The sequence below is a fragment of the Drosophila elegans genome, unplaced genomic scaffold (genome assembly GCF_018152505.1).
Source record: "Drosophila elegans isolate 14027-0461.03 unplaced genomic scaffold, ASM1815250v1 contig_814, whole genome shotgun sequence".
Lineage (NCBI taxonomy): Eukaryota > Metazoa > Arthropoda > Insecta > Diptera > Drosophilidae > Drosophila > Drosophila elegans.
In genome coordinates this window covers 11,571,740-11,589,976 of record NW_024546167.1, presented here as the reverse complement: position 1 = coordinate 11,589,976, position 18,237 = coordinate 11,571,740, and the positions used below count along the sequence as shown (strand labels likewise).

At 48.5% G+C, this 18,237-nt stretch overlaps 2 protein-coding genes across 8 annotated transcripts in view; one reads left to right on the top strand and one right to left on the bottom strand.

The window, feature by feature from the left end:
* The window catches only part of LOC108138772 (filament-like plant protein 1), a 78,974-nt gene extending 75,264 nt beyond the window's left edge, over window positions 1-3,710 (top strand). For all 7 annotated transcript variants that reach the window (XM_017261227.2, XM_041710590.1, XM_017261229.2 and 4 more), the window contains 2 exons: window positions 23-704; window positions 1,204-3,710. In XM_017261227.2, coding sequence (XP_017116716.1) covers window positions 23-704; window positions 1,204-2,236 — 1,715 coding nt within the window. In that variant the 3' untranslated portion in view covers window positions 2,237-3,710. The remainder of the gene's footprint in view (window positions 1-22; window positions 705-1,203) is intronic.
* Window positions 3,711-5,942: 2,232 nt separating this feature from the next.
* On the bottom strand, window positions 5,943-14,766 carry LOC108138795 (fatty acid synthase). Its single transcript, XM_017261274.1, has 5 exons — window positions 14,199-14,766; window positions 7,215-13,942; window positions 7,035-7,130; window positions 6,824-6,967; window positions 5,943-6,755 (listed from the first exon to the last, which is right to left on the bottom strand). The coding sequence occupies exons 1-5, from the start codon at window positions 14,431-14,433 to the stop codon at window positions 6,642-6,644; spliced, it is 7,317 nt and encodes a 2,438-aa protein (XP_017116763.1). The 5' UTR covers window positions 14,434-14,766; the 3' UTR covers window positions 5,943-6,641.
* Window positions 14,767-18,237: the final 3,471 nt, after the last annotated feature.

Below are 18,237 nucleotides of genomic sequence, written 5' to 3'. Positions count from 1 at the left end.
TATTTTCCCTTTCATTTAACAGCCGAGGAGAAAGTACTGGAGGTGCAAATGCTTGCCAAGGAAAGGTTCTGCGAACTGGAGTCCCAATTGCGCGCCAAGGACGAGGAGAACAAACTGGTGCAGGAGGCCTATCACATGGAGGTCTCCCACAAACTCACATTAAAGCAGGAGCATCTGAGCACTGCCGAACAGAAGATACTGGAGCTGCAGAAGCGCCTGCAGAAACTGGAGTCCCAGGAGCAGGAGAACCGCGAGAAGCTGATACGCAAGGAGAACACCCATGCCGCCCGACTGTCGGAGGCCAACCAGCGCGAACAGGAGCTGAACGAGCGGGTGAGGAGTCTCACCAAGGAGCTGACCACTTTGAAAGCCCACAAGGAGCACAACGAGCGCGATCTCAGGGATCGACTGGCGCTGTCCCAGGACGAGATCTCCGTGCTGCGCACATCCTCACAGCGGCGCAGTCCCAGCACCAGTCTGCCGGACACGGCCAGTGCCGAACTCAGCCGGCTGACCAGCGAGGCCGACAGCCTGCGCTGCGTCCTGGAGCTCAAGCAGGCCGAAATCTCCGCCCTCAGCAAGGCCAAGTCGGACCTCATCCGCGAGAGCGAGGAGCGGCTCAAGCTGGCCAACCGGGTGGCCCTCCTGGAGGCCCAGAACGAGATGCTGCGCACCGAACTGGAGGCCAAGACCGAAAAAGAGAAGTAAGTAGCAGCGTTTCCTTATAATTTTGAAATTTTACCAAATATTTGTTTCATATTTTGGAAGTTATTTCGGATCTCCTTAAAATGTAATCCGAAATGAGATCCGAACAAATTGGCTAGGAAATGAGCTAACTTAAAACTTTAAAAGCGCTTTTCTTGAAATTTGCCAGACTTATTTAATACATCAACATGTAAAATGTTTTTTTTTTATCTATATAAATGGATTTTAATCAACCAAACAAATCAAACTAAAAATGTTTTTGTAGTCCGTTTTGTTAAAAATTATTATTTGTTATGGATCCCTCGATTAAATTCTAGTTTATAGTGTTATTTACCTAAATGAATTGAAATTTTTTGTTTAGAAGGATTCGATTTTGGACTCTGCAAACAAAAACAATGAAAGGGCATTAAACTAGCGGATTTTTTTAAAGAAAAACTTTTTGAAAATATAATTTATCTATTTAGACAGTAAAACTAACCCCCACTTACTTACTTTCAGGGACATGCAACAGAAGATGGAGGAGCTGGAGAAGGCGTACAAGCACGAGAGCATGAAGCGCACGCGGCTGACCTTCGACAAGGAGGAGCTGCAGTACCACCTCAAGCAGCGATCCGTGCAGCTTCAGGCGGCGGAAGCCAAATTGCACGAACGATCCTCTGGCTGCCACGAGACCAGCTCGTCAAGCTTGCACAGCCGCTGCAGCTTGGGTCGCAGTGGCCTGGAGATCGCCGTGACCACATCCTCGCCCACGTCGCCGGTGATGAAGGGCATGATCGAGCGGAACGATTCGGTCAGCTGGACGCTGGAGATCGACGACGAGTCGTTCAAGGGCGGCAACTCTTCGAAGATTGTGCGACGAGCGGGTTCACTGCGAAGCAACATCGAGCGGTGTCCCATTCAGCGGCGGCAGACATCGGTCAGCAATGGTCACTCCTCCAATGGGCTGGCCACGAACGGCGGCACATCCCACTCGCATCCCAATCCCCTCAGCCAGAGCATGTCGGCCACGGCCCTGCTGAGGACCAGCAGCAATTCCGGGGAGCCAGAGGGTCGTCCTCTGTCCCGGGCTCGCTCCCATTCGGTGTGCATCAAGGCCTCGGCCTCCAGCACGGCCGTTTGTGAATCCCCCGGCCGGAGGCAGAGGCAGCACGACGATTTGAATCTGGCCGACTGGCACGAGGATGCCACGCCCCTGTGCTCCAGTTCACCACAACCGCCGATGGTCGCCGAGATGCGTCCGCGCAGCTCCACCATGAAGCTGATGTCCAGCGAGGCCAAGAAATTCCAGGAGATCCAGGAGTCGGCCGGTGAGGCCATGGTCTCCGGTGCCAACTCCGAGGACGAGAGCTGCTCGGCCTCCTCCGAGGACATGATGCGCAGCTCCTCCGCCTCCAGCACCGCCTCGGGCGGATCGCTGTCCAAGAGGCCCAAGCAGCCGCCATCCCGCATGTCCATCGAGGAGGCTCTGCCCTGCACACCCATGGAGGTCAGCTGGTCGGAGGACGCCGCCGATGCCAGCGGACTGGCATGACATGCTGCCTACGAGGAGCACGTCGACCAGATCGATCAGATTGCCGAGGCAGCCGAAGAGGCTTACGAGAGCGAGGACATTGAGGAGGAGGAGGAGGAGGACAGAGAGGAGGATCAGGACGAACTGATTGTGGGCGAGGAGCAGCCGGAGCACAGCGACAGCGATGATAGCTTCTAAAGCGCTAAAAACCAATTTGTAAAACAAAATAATAAGGGAATAGCAGTCGGTAGTCGGCAGTGGGCAGTCGATGGAACATTCAAGTCAGTGTGGGAAGCATAGCTTGGCGTTTTAACTTACATAGACCGACCCGTACAGAAATGATGAAGGATACGCAAAAAAAAAAAATATATATATTGATAATTCGTACGTTCTTAACTGAAAATGTTTGTGTAAATATTTGCATTTAGCAGTATGGTAGCTCATAGAAGGCGCTCATAAAATATAATAATCTAAAAATTAGTCGAGCACAGCAAGCGGAGCCGTCACAGCAACTTTTTTGAGGGGGGGGATTAGAAACAACAAAATAAGCAGAAGAAAGTAAATTTTTTAAACGGGCACGGATACGGATACGGATCGAAGCCACACACACACACACACACAAAGCTAAACCAAGTTTAGAGCGTATAGAGCTACGTATATTTAAAACAGTTTCAAACTAAATCAGAAATCAGTAATGGTTAGCATTTAGCTGAAGCAGTATGAATATTTGCATAAAACAACCAACTTATTACTATACCACACACTATATGTATTCGTATGATTAGCGATATTGATATTGATATTGTATTCTAACCGCAGCCCGCAAACGCTGATATCGTACATGTTGCTCGATCCAATCCAGATACTAGCCTCCCTTGAGCTCAAACAAACCACTCACTCGATGTCCTTAATTGAAAACTTAATGCCCGCTATTTGTGGTCCGGGGGAGGTATCCGTCCCCCCTGCCACGTCTATATAATAATGTACCAATTAGAGTGTTAGAGGTCTGCAGCTGCATCGCCGACCCGAGCTAAGCTTTAATTTTGTGTTTTATATAAAAAGTCTAGACTTACCCGTATTTATTATTTAGTCTTTAATGTCTTATAGAAGCGTTAAGTAAATGCATGAAATTAAATTGAATAAGTTTGTATTGAATATGTATGAGTTTATGCATTAGTTTCTAGCCTAACTACATTAGTTTACGTTACGTTTTTACTTTGTTAAAATTGAATTGTGTCCGAAATATACGAGTTTTATATGTGTAGGTTCAGGATACGCTAACTTTGTTTGTAACACGCAGCATTGTCATTAACTTTTAAGTATGTTATTTTTATTATGTGTGAGAGAGTAACAGTCGCGGCGCACCCATCAAATGAATATTGTGTGAGAGAGTTGCAAAAGAGAAAATAGGTAAAATGGTACAGTTAAAAAATAATAAATATTTTTTGCTAAATAATTTCAAAAACCCTTAAATAAATAAGTAATTGTTTCAAAATGGTTACGGCTTTTTAATTCGGGATACTGGGAGTTTAAGGGTTTCACTTAATGGCGCAAAAAACAAAATTCCCTTGAACTCGTAAAGTTCTCATCGATTTCAGCCAAGTTTCAATTTTTCCCAAAAACCCAGTTCCTTTAATTGCATAACTTTTCTCTCAGATATCCGATTTTGAAAAGCCATACCTCCTAAGGTTTGTGGTTTAATGCTATAAAATTCTGCATTCAAATTGCGGTCTTGTATTTTGTGTTGATTTTCTAAGCGATTTAATAAAATTTAAATTAAAAAAAAGACTTTGCAGAAAAGTGACTTAAATCCATCACATTTAATTCCATAACTTTTTGTACAGATATCCAATTTGAAAAATACTTAATTCTGAAGGTTTTTGGACTAGTTTTCCATAAATCTGCATTTAAATGTTTGCGTGTAATTTGGGATCGATTTTTTTGAAATTTTAATGATGGTACCCCTTTCAATTTTTCCCAAAAATGGATGTTTGTCAAAAAAATTACCTCAACCCAATTCCTTTAATTGCATAACTTTTCTCTCAGATATCCGATTTTAAAAAGGCATACCTCCTAAGGTTCGTGGTTTAGTAATCTACGATTCTGCACTTAAACTTCACTCCTGGATTTTCTGTAGATTTTTTAAGCGATTAAATGAAATTTTAATTTAAAAAAAAAGTTTGCAGAAAAGTGAACCAAAACCCGCACATTTAATTCTATAACTTTTCATACATATATCCGAATTGGAAAAGACTTAATTCTTTATGTTTTTGGATTAGTTTCCCATAAATCTGCGTTTAAATGTTGGCTTGTAATTTCGGGTCGATTTTTTTGAAATTTTGATGATGGTACCCCTTTCAATTTTTCCCAAAAATGGATGTTTGTCAAAAAAATTACCTCAACCCAATTCCTTTAATTGCATAACTTTTCTCTCAGATATCCGATTTTAAAAAGGCATACCTCCTAAGGTTCGTGGTTTAGTAATCTACGATTCTGCACTTAAACTTCACTCCTGGATTTTCTGTAGATTTTCTAAGCGATTTAATAAAATTTAAATTTAAAAAAAAGGCTTTTCAGAAAAGTGTTTTAAGTCCACCACATTTAATTCCATAACTCTTCTTACAGATATCCGATTTGGAAAAGACTGAGTTCTGAAGGTTTTTGGACTAGTTTCCCATAAATCTGCATTTAAATGTTGGCTTGTAATTTCGGGTCGATTTTTTTGAAATTTTGATGATGGTACCCCTTTCAATTTTTCCCAAAAATGGATGTTTGTCAAAAAAATTACCTCAACCCAATTCCTTTAATTGCATAACTTTTCTCTCAGATATCCGATTTTAAAAAGGCATACCTCCTAAGGTTCGTGGTTTAGTAATCTACGATTCTGCACTTAAACTTCACTCTTGGATTTTCTGTAGATTTTTTAAGCGATTAAATGAAATTTTAATTTAAAAAAAAAATTTGCAGAAAAGTGAACCAAAACCCGCACATTTAATTCTATAACTTTTCATACATATATCCGAATTGGAAAAGACTTAATTCTTTAGGTTTTTGGATTAGTTTCCCATAAATCTGCGTTTAAATGTTGGCTTGTAATTTCGGGTCGATTTTTTTGAAATTTTGATGATGGTACCCCTTTCAATTTTTCCCAAAAATGGATGTTTGTCAAAAAAATTACCTCAACCCAATTCCTTTAATTGCATAACTTTTCTCTCAGATATCCGATTTTAAAAAGGCATACCTCCTAAGGTTCGTGGTTTAGTAATCTACGATTCTGCACTTAAACTTCACTCCTGGATTTTCTGTAGATTTTCTAAGCGATTTAATAAAATTTAAATTTAAAAAAAAGGCTTTTCAGAAAAGTGTTTTAAGTCCACCACATTTAATTCCATAACTCTTCTTACAGATATCCGATTTGGAAAAGACTGAGTTCTGAAGGTTTTTGGACTAGTTTCCCATAAATCTGCATTTAAATGTTGGCTTGTAATTTCGGGTCGATTTTTTTGAAATTTTGATGATGGTACCCCTTTCTAATTTTTCAAAAAATAAGTTTGTAAAGAAATTACTTAAAACCAGAACGTCTAGTTCCACCGATACCCGATTTTAAAAGAGGATACCTCTACAGATTTGTGGTTTAACCATCTAAGAATCTGCATTCAAGCGGTTTATTTAAATTTTCAATAAATAAATTTGAAAAAAATTTAAATAAGAATGCAAAGTTGCATAGTTTATTTTTAGTATGGTGTAACTTTAATATCCACAATATTCATGAGTGATCATTTTTGGGCGATTATTTTATACATCAAGAGAGATAACAAATTTTGTATTTTCTTTTCTTGGGTTAGTTCGAGGAATGAAATTCATTACAAACGCGACTACAAACTGTAGGCTTACAACTAGGGCATTAAACTAGAATATGCGACGTATGTTATACAATAGATAGAGCATAAAATTTATATTTGGTAAGTTGGGACGTCTAGTGCCGTCTAGCTCTCAAGGAATGTCGGGGAACTGAAGTGTACGGTGCACAAAGCGTTAAGTGTGATGGTCTGGGCCTGTCATCATTGCATCCTTTCAACTGCCCAGAATCGCAGCGGCTGTAGACTAAATTTTGGACCAAAGACTACAGTGCTGCAAGACGGCAGTTAGGCAGACGCAATCCGATCCACTCCAATCCGATCCGTTGACTTATCTCTTCTAACTGTGCGTAACTGGGATGGAGCGAGCGATTCCTTGCAGCTCAACAACGTAAATTCATTCACTAAGTATGCTAACTAGGTGTCGATGTGTGATACGTGGTTCCACGTGGTGCAAAGAACCCGAGTATTAGATGTGTGTGTTACGGTGAGAGGGTGAGAGGGTGATGATCGTGTGAGTCGTTGTGCTATGCCAACTCCACAGCTCTTATTCTAATCCTCTGCCTAGCCTAGTTGAACAGACGCTTCAGTATGCTCTGGATGGTCTTCAGGGACTGATCCTCGATGAGGAAGGTGCGGTGGTTGCCCTCCACGGTGTGAACTTCCACGGGTTTTGTGCAGACCTGTGAAAATAGTCAAAGCATTAAGCATCTTCGCCTTGTTTAACATTATGGTTAGTGTGTAAACTCACCTCCTTAAGGCGATAGTCCTCGTCCAGCTTGGCAGAGTTGTCCGTGGGCTTGACCAAGGTCACATTCGTCTTGAGCTTCAGCTTTGGCTGGTAGCCATCGGCCAGCTCCAGTTTCTTGTAGAACAGTGTGGCGGATTTCTTAATCTGTAAGTTGACAAAGGACAAACATTTAGTAATATGCTAAATACTTGAAGAGTTCTAGTGCTCTTACCGTTTCCACGGGCTGGGTGATCTCATTGCTCATCAGCTCAGCGAACCTCTCGAGTTTCTCCTCCCACGTGGGGATCACCAGTAACAGACGCGCGAGCTGCAATAAAAATAAAAACATAATTAGATTTGATAATAAAGATTAATGCAGAGAATTAGCATTTGACATCCTGTGTACACTTACCGCCTTGTAGTCGATATTGGCCAGAACGATGCCAAAGTAGGCCAGGCCGTAGCTCTGGTTGTCGTTGTCGGCATTGCTGCCGTCCGTGTAGCGCTGCTTGAAGCTGCTGGTGTACCAGTTGACGTAGGTGGGTGCTCCGTCCAGCATGATCACGTTGGCGACCTCGTTGGTCTCCTCCAGAATGCCGGCGATCACGTAGGTGAGCAGGCAGCCGAACGAGTAGCCGGCCAGCTTGTACGGACCCTTTGGCTGGACGGTGCGCAGTTGCTTGATGAAGAACTTGGCGGCCGATTCCAGGGAATCGTAGGGCACATCCTCTGTGAACTGCAGACCGTAGGCGGGCACCTCCAGTCGCTTGGCCAGCGGCACCAAGGCGGAGGCGAAGCCCTCGATGGGGGAGATGAAGAAGATGGGGCTCTGTTTGCTGGTCGCTGGAGCCTTTGTCTCCAGACGCACAATCGCCTCGGTGGGAATGAGCGATTTGGTGAACACCACCTGGGTGCCATCGCCCATCGGACTGGCCGTGCGCGACGATCCGACAGAGGTGATGGACGTGTCTGCGGGGCCTGCTGCGGCGGCGGGAGCGGCTGCGACTGGCTTGGCTTCAGCTCCGCCATCCATGCCCTTGAGGGCTCCGAAGGTCAGCTGCCGGATCTCCTGGGCGGACAAGACAATGTCGAAGTTTCGCTCCAACGTCTGCTTGATCTCGGCGCTCATCAGCGAGTCCATGCCGAGATCGGCTAGCGAAGCGCCGTCCTGGATGTTCTTGGTGTCCCGCAGTCCGAGGATGTTGGCAATGGTGGCAATCAGGCTGACGCCGGCCGACTGATCCGACTTGCGCTTCTCGGCCACCACCATGGAGGCGACAACGGGATGCGGCTGCTGCAGGAACAGATCGATGGTCTGCAGGCACGAGGGCATCCTCTGGGGCAGGGTTCCACCGATAACGGTGTCGTTGTCGCCGAGATTCTCCAGCACCAGCCCGGTGTCACCGATGGCTCCCCACTGGATGGCCGTGCCCGGGAATCCACTGACCTGGCGCTGCTCGCAAATACGCTCCATCGCCGAGTTGGCCAGGCCGTAGTTGGTCTGGCCGATGTTGCCGCGACCGCAGGACACACTGGAGAAGCAGATGAAGTAGTCCAGCTCCGTGCAGATGGTGCGCGAGTACTGGTCCAGGTACTTGGTGGCCGTGACCTTGGGGTCCGCCACCGTCTTGAAGTCCTTGGCTGTCTGATCCTCGATCAGGGCATCGCGCAGAACGGCGGCCAGGTTGAAAACGCCTCCGACCAAAGCCAGTTTGTTGCTGTTCTCCAGCAGCTTCTTGGCCCCAGCGGCGGTGGTCACATCGCTGGTATCGATCACCACCTTGACGCCGCGTTCCTGCCAGCGACGGATCATCAGGCCCTGGTAGCCGGTCTTCACGCCGGAACGCGAGGTGAGCACAATGTAGCGGGCTCCGCGCGTCACCAGCCAGTTGGTCAGCTCCAGGCCGAATCCGCCGAGGCCGCCGACCAGAATGTAGCTCTTCTCCGGATGCATGTAGGTGCGCGGAATGGCGTTGATCAGGCGCGACTTGGGCTGCACCGCCTTCTTGCCCGCCTCCTCGTCGCGCACCTTGATCACCACCTTGCCGATGTGCTTGCCCGAGGCCATGAAACGGAAGGCCTGCTCCACCTGCTGGTCGTTGAACACGGACGTGGGCAGGGGCACCACGGCCCCGGTCTTGATGCCCTCGGCCACCAGGGAGACCACCTGGTTCTGCATCTCCTCCTCGCCCTCCATCACACTGTCCAGCAGGATGCCGTGGAAGGAGGTGTTCTTGAGGAACACGGACATTCCGAGTGGGCTGTTGTTGCTCAAATCGAACTTGCCGATCTCCAGGAAGCGTCCATTCAGACCCAGGCAGCGAATGGAGGCCTGCAGCTTCTCCTCGGACAGCGAGTTGAGCACCAGGTCGACGCCGCGTCCCTTGGTCTCGCGCAGCACCAGCTGCTCGAAGGAGGTGTCGCGGGAGTTGCCAATGTTGCGCTCCTGCAGCTTGGGGAATCGCTTCAGCAGGAACTCGCGCTTCTCCTTGCTGCCCACGGTGGTGAAGACGGTCAATCCATGGGCGAGAGCCACCGAAATGGCCGCCTGACCCACTCCTCCGGAGCCGGCATGGATGAGGATCTTCTCGCCCTTCTTCATCTGTCCCCGCACAACCAGGGCGTAGTAGACGGTGGAGTAGACGCACGGAACCGTGGAGGCCTCCTCCATGGTCCACTTCTCGGGGATCTGCCACATCATGCGCTTGCTAGCCACGCAGGTGGTGGCCAGTGACTTGGCCGGCACCATGGCCATGACACGACGGCCCTGTGAGTCGCGTCCGGAGAACTCCAGCCCGAGCACACAGTCCTGCTCGGCCAGATCGCCGGGCAGAGCATCGGCGGCCAGTTTGCCCGAGGTCAGCATCACGTCGCGGAAATTGATGGGCGCATAGTAGACCGTGCAGGTCTCCAGATTCTTGTCCACGGTCGCACCGGTGTCCGCCTGGGCGGCCTCGATCCACTTGAGCGAGGCCAGGTCGCCCTTGACCAAGGCGTTGACATAGGCGTGCTCCACCTGGAGCGTGGCCTGTTGGGTCTCCAGCTTCAGGTGGCGGAAGGTGCCCCAGGCTCCGTTCTTCAGCACGTTCGAGATTAGATCCTTCTCCAGCTGCTGGCGGTACAGAGCCGACGTCAGCGAGAACTTCTCGGCCTTGGCATCCTGGACGAACACCAGGCGCGCCAGTTTGCCGCCATTCTCGTTCTTAATGCAGGTCATCAGACCCACGGCGCCGAAGAGCTCCTCGCCCTGGCACACCACGTACACGTACTGCTCCTCCGTGGCAGCAGTGGCCAGAGCGGTCTTTAGGTCATCCACCCAGTTGAAGTTCTGCTCGGTGGCCACAACCACCACGGACTTACGGGTCTTCAGATCCACCGCCTTGCGGGCCAGAACCAACACACGGGTGGCTCCCAGACTCTGTTCCTGGACGACAACGAAGCCGAACTTGGTCAGCAGGGCGCGGCCCGTCTTGGTGTAAGTGGGCAGCGATTCCTCAAGGATCAGGAAGCCCGTCTCGCGAATGCTGGCAATGGAGTTCTCCAGGGTCTTGGTGTCCGGACGGGCAAGGACATCGATGCCGAAGACGAAGTGACAGTTCTGCTCTACCGGCTCCTTCAGCACGTCCTTGGTCACCACGCGCACACCGGAATCCCCGAGAGCGGCGGTGATGGTCTCCTCGTTGTTGTTCGAGGTAACCACAGCCACATCGCCGGTCAGCACGGGCTCTCCCTCGATGATCTGCAGCAGGCGGTTGGCCACCAGCACATCCGGATTGCGTCCGTTGGCCAGCTCCACGCCCTTGAGCTTCACGGCTCCGCTGGAGTTCTCGATGATCACTTGAATGGCCACATCCAGGGCGTGCAGGCGGGCCTTCTCGGAGTTCTCGTGCAGATCGGTGGCATTGTTGTTGGGCACAAACTGATAGCGCTCCAGGGTGGGTGGAGCCTGGGTGCCAGGACGACGCTGGGCGAGATTGGCCTTCAGGCCGCGCAGCTCCACGCCACCGCTCTTGATCACGTTGATGTCGCTGTACCACTGCACCGGCACTCCAGTCTCCAGCTGCTGCTCCTTGGTCAGGGCACTCAAGAGCTCCAAGTGCTTGATGGGATTAATCACCGCTCGCTCGATGCGAGTGGGCAGGTACAGCTCGCGGAGGTTCTTGCTCAGGATACTGAACTGCAGCATGGTGTCCATGAAGCTGATCCAGTTGTCCACCCATTGCAGCTTGCCGGTGGAGGCCACAGTGTCGGAGCGAACGATGCCGCGGAAGATTCCGCCATAGTCGTAGCCGCGCAGACGCAGCTCCTTGTACACATCATTGGTGACCAGCTCCTTGGCCACAGCACTGGGAGTTTGCGCCTCCAGGGGCAGCTCCTCGTTGTCGATGGACTCGGGAATGGTGATCTTGCCCGAGACGGCCAAGCTGCCGCTCTCACAAATCTCAAAGGCGCCCGTTCCGTCAAAGAAATTAATGCCAAACTTGACCACGGCGCTCTTGTTGAGAATGGTGGCGCGGTGGAACACCAGATTCTCCATTACCACGGGGGTTTTGTGGAACTCACTGCCGCGCATCTTGGCGAAGGTCTGCCAGGCCAGAGTCATGTAGCCGGTGGCCGGGAACAGGATCCTGCCATCGATGGTGTGGCCAGCCAGGAAGGCATCGTCCTCCTTGGAGAGGTCCACCTCGACGATGGTCTCGCCGGAGGAGGTCTCCTTGCCGAACTTGGCCACCAGCCACTTCTGGCTATGGTCCCAGCCGACCTTGGAGTTCAGCATGGGGGTGCCACGACCCACCGGGTAGCTAATGGGACGCACCAGATTCAGCACCTGCGGCTGGGCACCGGCGGCAAACAGTTTGCCCACATTGGTCAGGATGAACTCCACGTTGTTCTCGTGGCCGCGCTTCACCAAACTCAGATTGGTGGCATCCGGACCCAGGGCGCGCTTGAGGATCGCCTGCAGCAGGCCGTGGGGAGCGATCTCCACGGAAATGGCGTTCTTGGGCACGTGCTGAAGAGCCTCGTGGAAGAGCACCGGCGAGAGCAGGTTGTTGACATGGTAGGCAGCCGACGATTGCTTGGCCACCGGCGTGTTCCAGGCGGACTCTGGGATACTGGTACTGATCCAGCGGGCGGTGCGGTTCTTGGCGTTCGGTATGATCTTCTCCAGACTCTTGCGCAGCTTGGGTCCAGCCTCGGCGATGTACTTGCTGTGGAAAGCATAGCCGGAGGAGTTCACCGCCTTGGCAAAGACACCCTCGGCATTCAGTTTGGCTACCAGGGCCTCGATGGAGGCCTCCGGCCCGGAGATGGTGCAGTTGTCCTCGCTGTTGTGGCACACCGGGAAGCAGTCGCTGGGCACACGGCTGTGTGCCTCCTCCCAGCTCAAACCCACGGCGGCCATCTTGCCCTTGGCCAGTTGGGTGTCCAGGATGCTCTTGCCTCGCCAGTAGGCGGCCAGAACTGTCTGCTCCGGGGTGAAGCACCCGTCGGCGTAGGCGCATCCAAGCTCGCCCACCGAGTGTCCCACAATGCCGTCGGGATGGATGCCCAGCGAGGTGAGCAGATCCGTGAGGGCCACCTGCATGGCGGCGATCGAGATGAAGGAGTTGAGAATGTTCTCGAAGCTCTTGTCCGTGGAGCGGGTGAGGACGTCGATTAGGTCCACTCCCTCGGGCTTCAGGACATCGGCGCACCGCTGAATGCTCTTGGCAAAGGCCTCGATCCGCATCAGATCCTTGGCCATGCTGGCCCACTGGCTGCCCATGCCGGAGTAGACGTACCAAACGGGACGCTTCTCGTCGGTGGACTCGACCACCTCCCGCTGATGGGTGCCCTTGCTGCTCACCACTCCGTAGCCGCGGAAGAAGTGGTTCGGTATGGCCTTCGAGTGGATGTCGTTGATCAGCTGCAGGTACTCATCATCATCGGCATGGGTGGCGGCGGACTCCAGCAGCTGCTCCACAGCCTCGAAGGTGCGTCCGGAGGCGAGGACCACTTTTGGTGCTCCATCCTTGGGCGTCAGAGCCTTGGGCTTGGGATTCGACTTCAGGATCACGTGCGCATTGGCGCCACCGAAACCAAAGGAGTTCAGGCCAATGATGCCACCGTTCCAGGGCAAATTCTTGTCCACCACCTTGAGGCGGCCATCCATGAGTCCGTACAGATCCGGGTTGGGCTTGTTGTAGTGCAAATTGCCGGGAATGACACCCTCCTCCATGGCAATAAGGATCTTGGCCACCGAGCACACTCCAGAGGCGGGCTCCGAGTGTCCCATGTTGGACTTGACCGAGCCAATCAGCAGAGGGCTGGTGCGGTTCTTGCAGAAGAAGTCCGTAATGGAGTTGACCTCCTGGGGATCGCCCACCTTGGTACCCGTACCGTGGGCCTCCACATAGACCACATCGGCGGGATTCAGGCCAATCTCCTCGTAAGTCTCGCGGATCAGGCGGTTCTGCATCTTGCCAATGGGGTAGGTGATGCCCTGCTCCTTGAAACCATCCGTATTGGTGCGCACATTCAGGATGGAGGCGTACACACGTCTGGCCGCCGAAGTTCGCTGCAGAAGCAGCACCACACAGCCATCGGAACGGACGTATCCGTTGCCGGATTCATCGAAGGCCTTGCAGCTGCCATCCGGACTCAGCATGTTCAGTCGCTTGAACTGCAGCGACATGGTGGGCTTCAGAATCAGTCCAGCTCCGGCGACCAACGCATTGTCGACCTTGCCCTCGCGCATGTCCGAGAAGGCCTGCTCCAAGGCGTACAGCGAGCTGGAGCAAGCGGTGTCAATGCTGTAACTGGGTCCTTTGAAGTCAAAAGTGAAGGAGATGCGGTTGGCAAACATGGCACGGGCACATCCCGTCAGGCCATAGCCATTCACTCGATCGGCATCGCTGCACCAGTGCTGCTCCGTTTCCGAGTTCGACACACCGATGTAGACGCCGGTGCGCGATCCACGCAGATCGCTGGGGTTCAGGCCGGCATCAATGATCGCCTCGTGGGTCAACTCGAGCAGCATGCGCAGCAGCGGATCCATGCACTCGGCCTGCTTCTGGTGCACGCCGAAGAACTGCTGGTCGAAGTTCTCCATATCGCTCTCCTTGAGCTTGCCAATCCTGTCGGGCAGTCCATATAGACCTGTAATATTACGTAACAAGTTGATAATTAGTTTTTGAGAATATCAACTTTTTTATATTATTTAACTATCTAAAATCGAGATAATAAATGAGCCAACTAGTTTTGTTATTTTTTGATAAAGGAATTATGGAAACATTAAATACAATCTAATAAATACATTAAAAATGAATTTAGTTTTGGGAAATTATTGCCTAACTTTATGATGCAAATTTTAAATTAATAAAATATTTTTAATTAGCATAAAATGCAATCTCACCTCGCTCCCAGCGGCGTGGATCGTCGTTGACCATGTCAACGCCGTCAAAGAGGTTCTGCTTGAACTCCTCGATGGTGGAGCTCTCTGGCAGACGGCCGGAGAATCCGGTGATGGCGATCTCATCGTTGAGGTGCTGCTGGCGCGGCACGTAGTGACCACCACCCAGGTCCAATTGGGGGGCGGCACGCTGTGCGGGCTCTGCGGTGATTACTTCCTCGGCGAATCGGGCGGGCATCTTGTCGCTTGGGTATTGGGAGTGGGAGTGGGAACGGGAGTTGCAGTTAATGGGGGAGTTCAGATGGTCCTGTCTATCGCTGGGTGCGGAGTGCGGGGTGGAGGAGGAGGTGCTCGGTGTTAGCTGCGCGTCTGGCTCTCGAAATGCGTCAGGCTGCTGCGAATTCTGCTGCTGCTTGTTGCGTCTGCGGCGACGACGGCGATTGGCGCGAGCGCTCTTCCCGTTGTTCTGGGTGCTGGGGGAATGGTGGGGCGGATGGGTGCTGCAATTGTTGGGCTTGAAAGCAACAGGATGCGGCTGGTCCACGGCTTGCAACAGGTTTAGTTGTATGGGCTGCAATAGAAAGGGAAGCTCAGCTGTTTAAAATTAAGCGTATAATAATATTAGTAAAATGTTTTAAGGGGTATGCTAAATTTGATAACGGACGAACGATGCATATTATAAAAAATTAAATAATTCTAATTTGATTTTCAATATTATGTGAAAGAAAAGATTTAAGATTTAAAACTTCAATATAGTATCACAATTCACAAAATATTAAAAACAGTTTTATTAAATTTCGTTAAAAATTAAAAACTTAAATGGATATACAAATTTTTAATATAACAGTAGACAAAATTAGCCTATAGAACTTGTGTGCCAACCCCCGCTGTTAAGCCAACATAAAGCTTTCTCACGCCCGCAAGTGCAGAGCTTTCGCTCTCTCTGGAGCGAGATGCCGGGCAATTCATCTTTTTTTTATTTAGATGTTCAGCTGGTGGAAAGTTGGTGTAGAAATTGCAAATCAGGTGATGCCGGCGAAGCTTTTGCCGCACATACATATACCGGCGCACGGTGCGGCATTATTTGTTATGGGCGGCTTTTTGCTCTTAACTTTATTAACACAACCAACCGTTAACAGCAACTTGTGGCAGCATAGTTAACAGTGCAACACCATTTGCGTTAACATAGGCCGCACACTCATACCAACAAAAAAGCAAGCTGCTTTCTTATTCGCCGAGAAACTCGTACGATGTGCTGTGCGAAATGAAATGATTCAACAAAAGAAGGGAAACGAAATGAGTAGAGTTGGCGGACGAAATCGGTTAAAGCTGAAAACTGGGGAAGCCGAAAGCGTCGTTAGAAGAAGAAGAACCCAGAGCGGTCAGCAACTAAGCAAAAATAAACAATACACTGAACAAAACTAGATTCTTGGTATATTTGGCTATGTATAGTTGTCTAGGTTTGGAATAATAGGTTCGATTTATGGAATTTCTTCTTATGAGATAAATGGTTTTTTTTAGTTAATTTAAGACTCATGGGGAACTTCCTTAAGTGCGTCAAATATTTTGAACAGTATGCACATTAAGCGTAAAAACTAAAATCACTTTTATAAGAAAATTAATAATTTGTTTATGGTTTACTTATAAGGTTTTATAATATCTTTTGAACTGCTTTGTTGGTGTTTCTCAGTTAGAATCTTTTTTCTTGCTATTTATACTGATTTTTTCCAAGTGTAACAATGAGCTGCCGGTAAAAAATCGGCCGACTCAGCGACTTATCTATCTATCTATCATCAAAAGGCCGTTGGCATGACAAGACGGTCGCGTCTGGATTCTATGTTTATGTTTTGCCATTGTAATCTGAGGTGAGAGCGAAAGAGAGGGGCGAAATTTGCACGCCAACCGGCAGACGTAGAGCCCCAGCCCCATTAGTCCCCACCGAAGCACACACACACACACACGAGCTCGACGCGTGTACCATTTGTTTGGTGAGATAAGGTGGCGTGATTTCTCAAGTTCATTGAAGTATTATTTTCATAGTTTCGGTTGCTATTCTAAGCTCATTTAATCTGTGTGCCTCTGAATCAAATTGTAATCCGACAAAACCAATATGTATCCTTTTACCGTAAGAACATTGGAGGGTATTGATTTATCGATAGCCCCCCCTCAATCCCAATCGATCCATCCATCATCAGGCCATATTGCGAAAGTTGCGTCATTGGCTAGGTAAACATGGGAGACAAACAACACAACACCCCTCCAACACTTTTCCATAGAACACTCAACACTGTTTATTTATGCACTCGGTTCTATTGTCACAGTTATCGATTGGGGCATCAAGTACACGTGTACGCGTCACTACAGGCTCTTCCAAACTATACTCCCCCACCACACTCTATCGAAACTTTGGTGACGCTTCAAGTTCATGGACGAAGAGATAACGCCCAATTTTGGGACTGGGCCATGGGGTGATTCCGAAACTGGCTGATAAGAGTGATAAGGCACTGCCTACTCATACGACCGTGCACCTGGATCGGAAATGTTTGATCGCCAGTGGACGCGTGTACTTCAGGAAGCAACATTATTATTTGCTGATAAGGATTAGCCAGACACTCGAAATTTTCCAATCACACGATTTCTGTTTGTTTTTTTTTTTGGGAGCGTTCTGATTAATTGGTTTCTGGGCGAGTTGCTTTTTATGCAAAGCGATCGCTTTGCTGATAAGAACTTTCGACTATTTAAGCATTCTTTTAATGGAGCTAACAATATTCTGAGAATTATATCGTTTATTTTAATTTTTAAATTATTTTCTATTGCTTTTGAAGGAATTTTAATTTCTATACATCTATTTATAGTAAATTATTGCAATTTTAAATATAATTTCGTAGTAGCACTTTTAGTATATTCACATGGTTTGATCGCATTTAAAGTCTTTATGACATTGCCTTATTTTCATATTAAAAGCAATTTAAAATTTAATTTTCGGGTAAATGTCTTAATGGTTGTTTAGTTAGCATGGTTGTAAAGCAACGAAATTCGCACACGCAACCAGGAAATGCCTTGTCTGACCTACACTAATTTAATAAATTTCTAATTTAAAAACGATCAGTAATTTCAAAAATTGAGCACGTCATTTTGGAAAAGTTTAAATTTAAGAAAAATGTTCAAAGATTTTTAAATATGTTCATATTTAATTCTGTACGTATAATAAGTCAAGTATTTGTGAATTCAGAATTTTAAATTTGCCAAAGCATAAAATTACGCTATTATGTTTAATCAAACACTAATTGTGCATTTGCCGTTCTCTTTTAACATTAATTTCACAATGGCTTACAAAAGAAATCATAGAAATCAAACTTTTGCTGCTTCTGGATGACAATTAGAAGGCGAAACCCTATCGAGAAGCCCTTCTTTATAGAGAAGGCTTATTGGGTCGCCAGACGGGAGACTGCGATTTTGACATTCCCCATCTCCGACTTTCGCAATTAGCGTCTGTAATTTTCTGTCTGACGACAGGAACTGTTGTTTTAGGGGGCGGCGAAAGGCGTATGAAATAACACTTTGGGTTTGGTTGGGGCCCAAGGGTCCTAAAGGTCAAAAGCAATGTAAGCCAAGTGCAAAGCGAAGCGAATAAAGGCGAAATTCAGTAATTCGTATTTTTAGCTGACTTAGCGAATGAATCTTTAAGATCACTTGAAAACCTTCGATCTAACCATTTTCCTCTATTTTTCAGTATCACTTTTCTCCTTTTTTTCTTGAGCTCTTTCTTTAGTATTTCACTTTTTTTTTGTCCAGAAAATTTCGTTTTCATTTTCTCTTTCACACACAGACACACCACACACCAACTCAGGGATAGGGGCGGCTGTTTTATTCCTGCGGCTGCCATTTTTTGTACATACCTAGAAATCAGGCGATTGCTCGACAGCTGTTTTTCGAGTTTTTGGATTAGAGCGGGCGGGGTGGTGGTGGATATATGTAGGCTCCTTTACAGTTGGTCCTGACTGAGTGGGGAAACCGTTATAACCACAACGTAAATCACTCG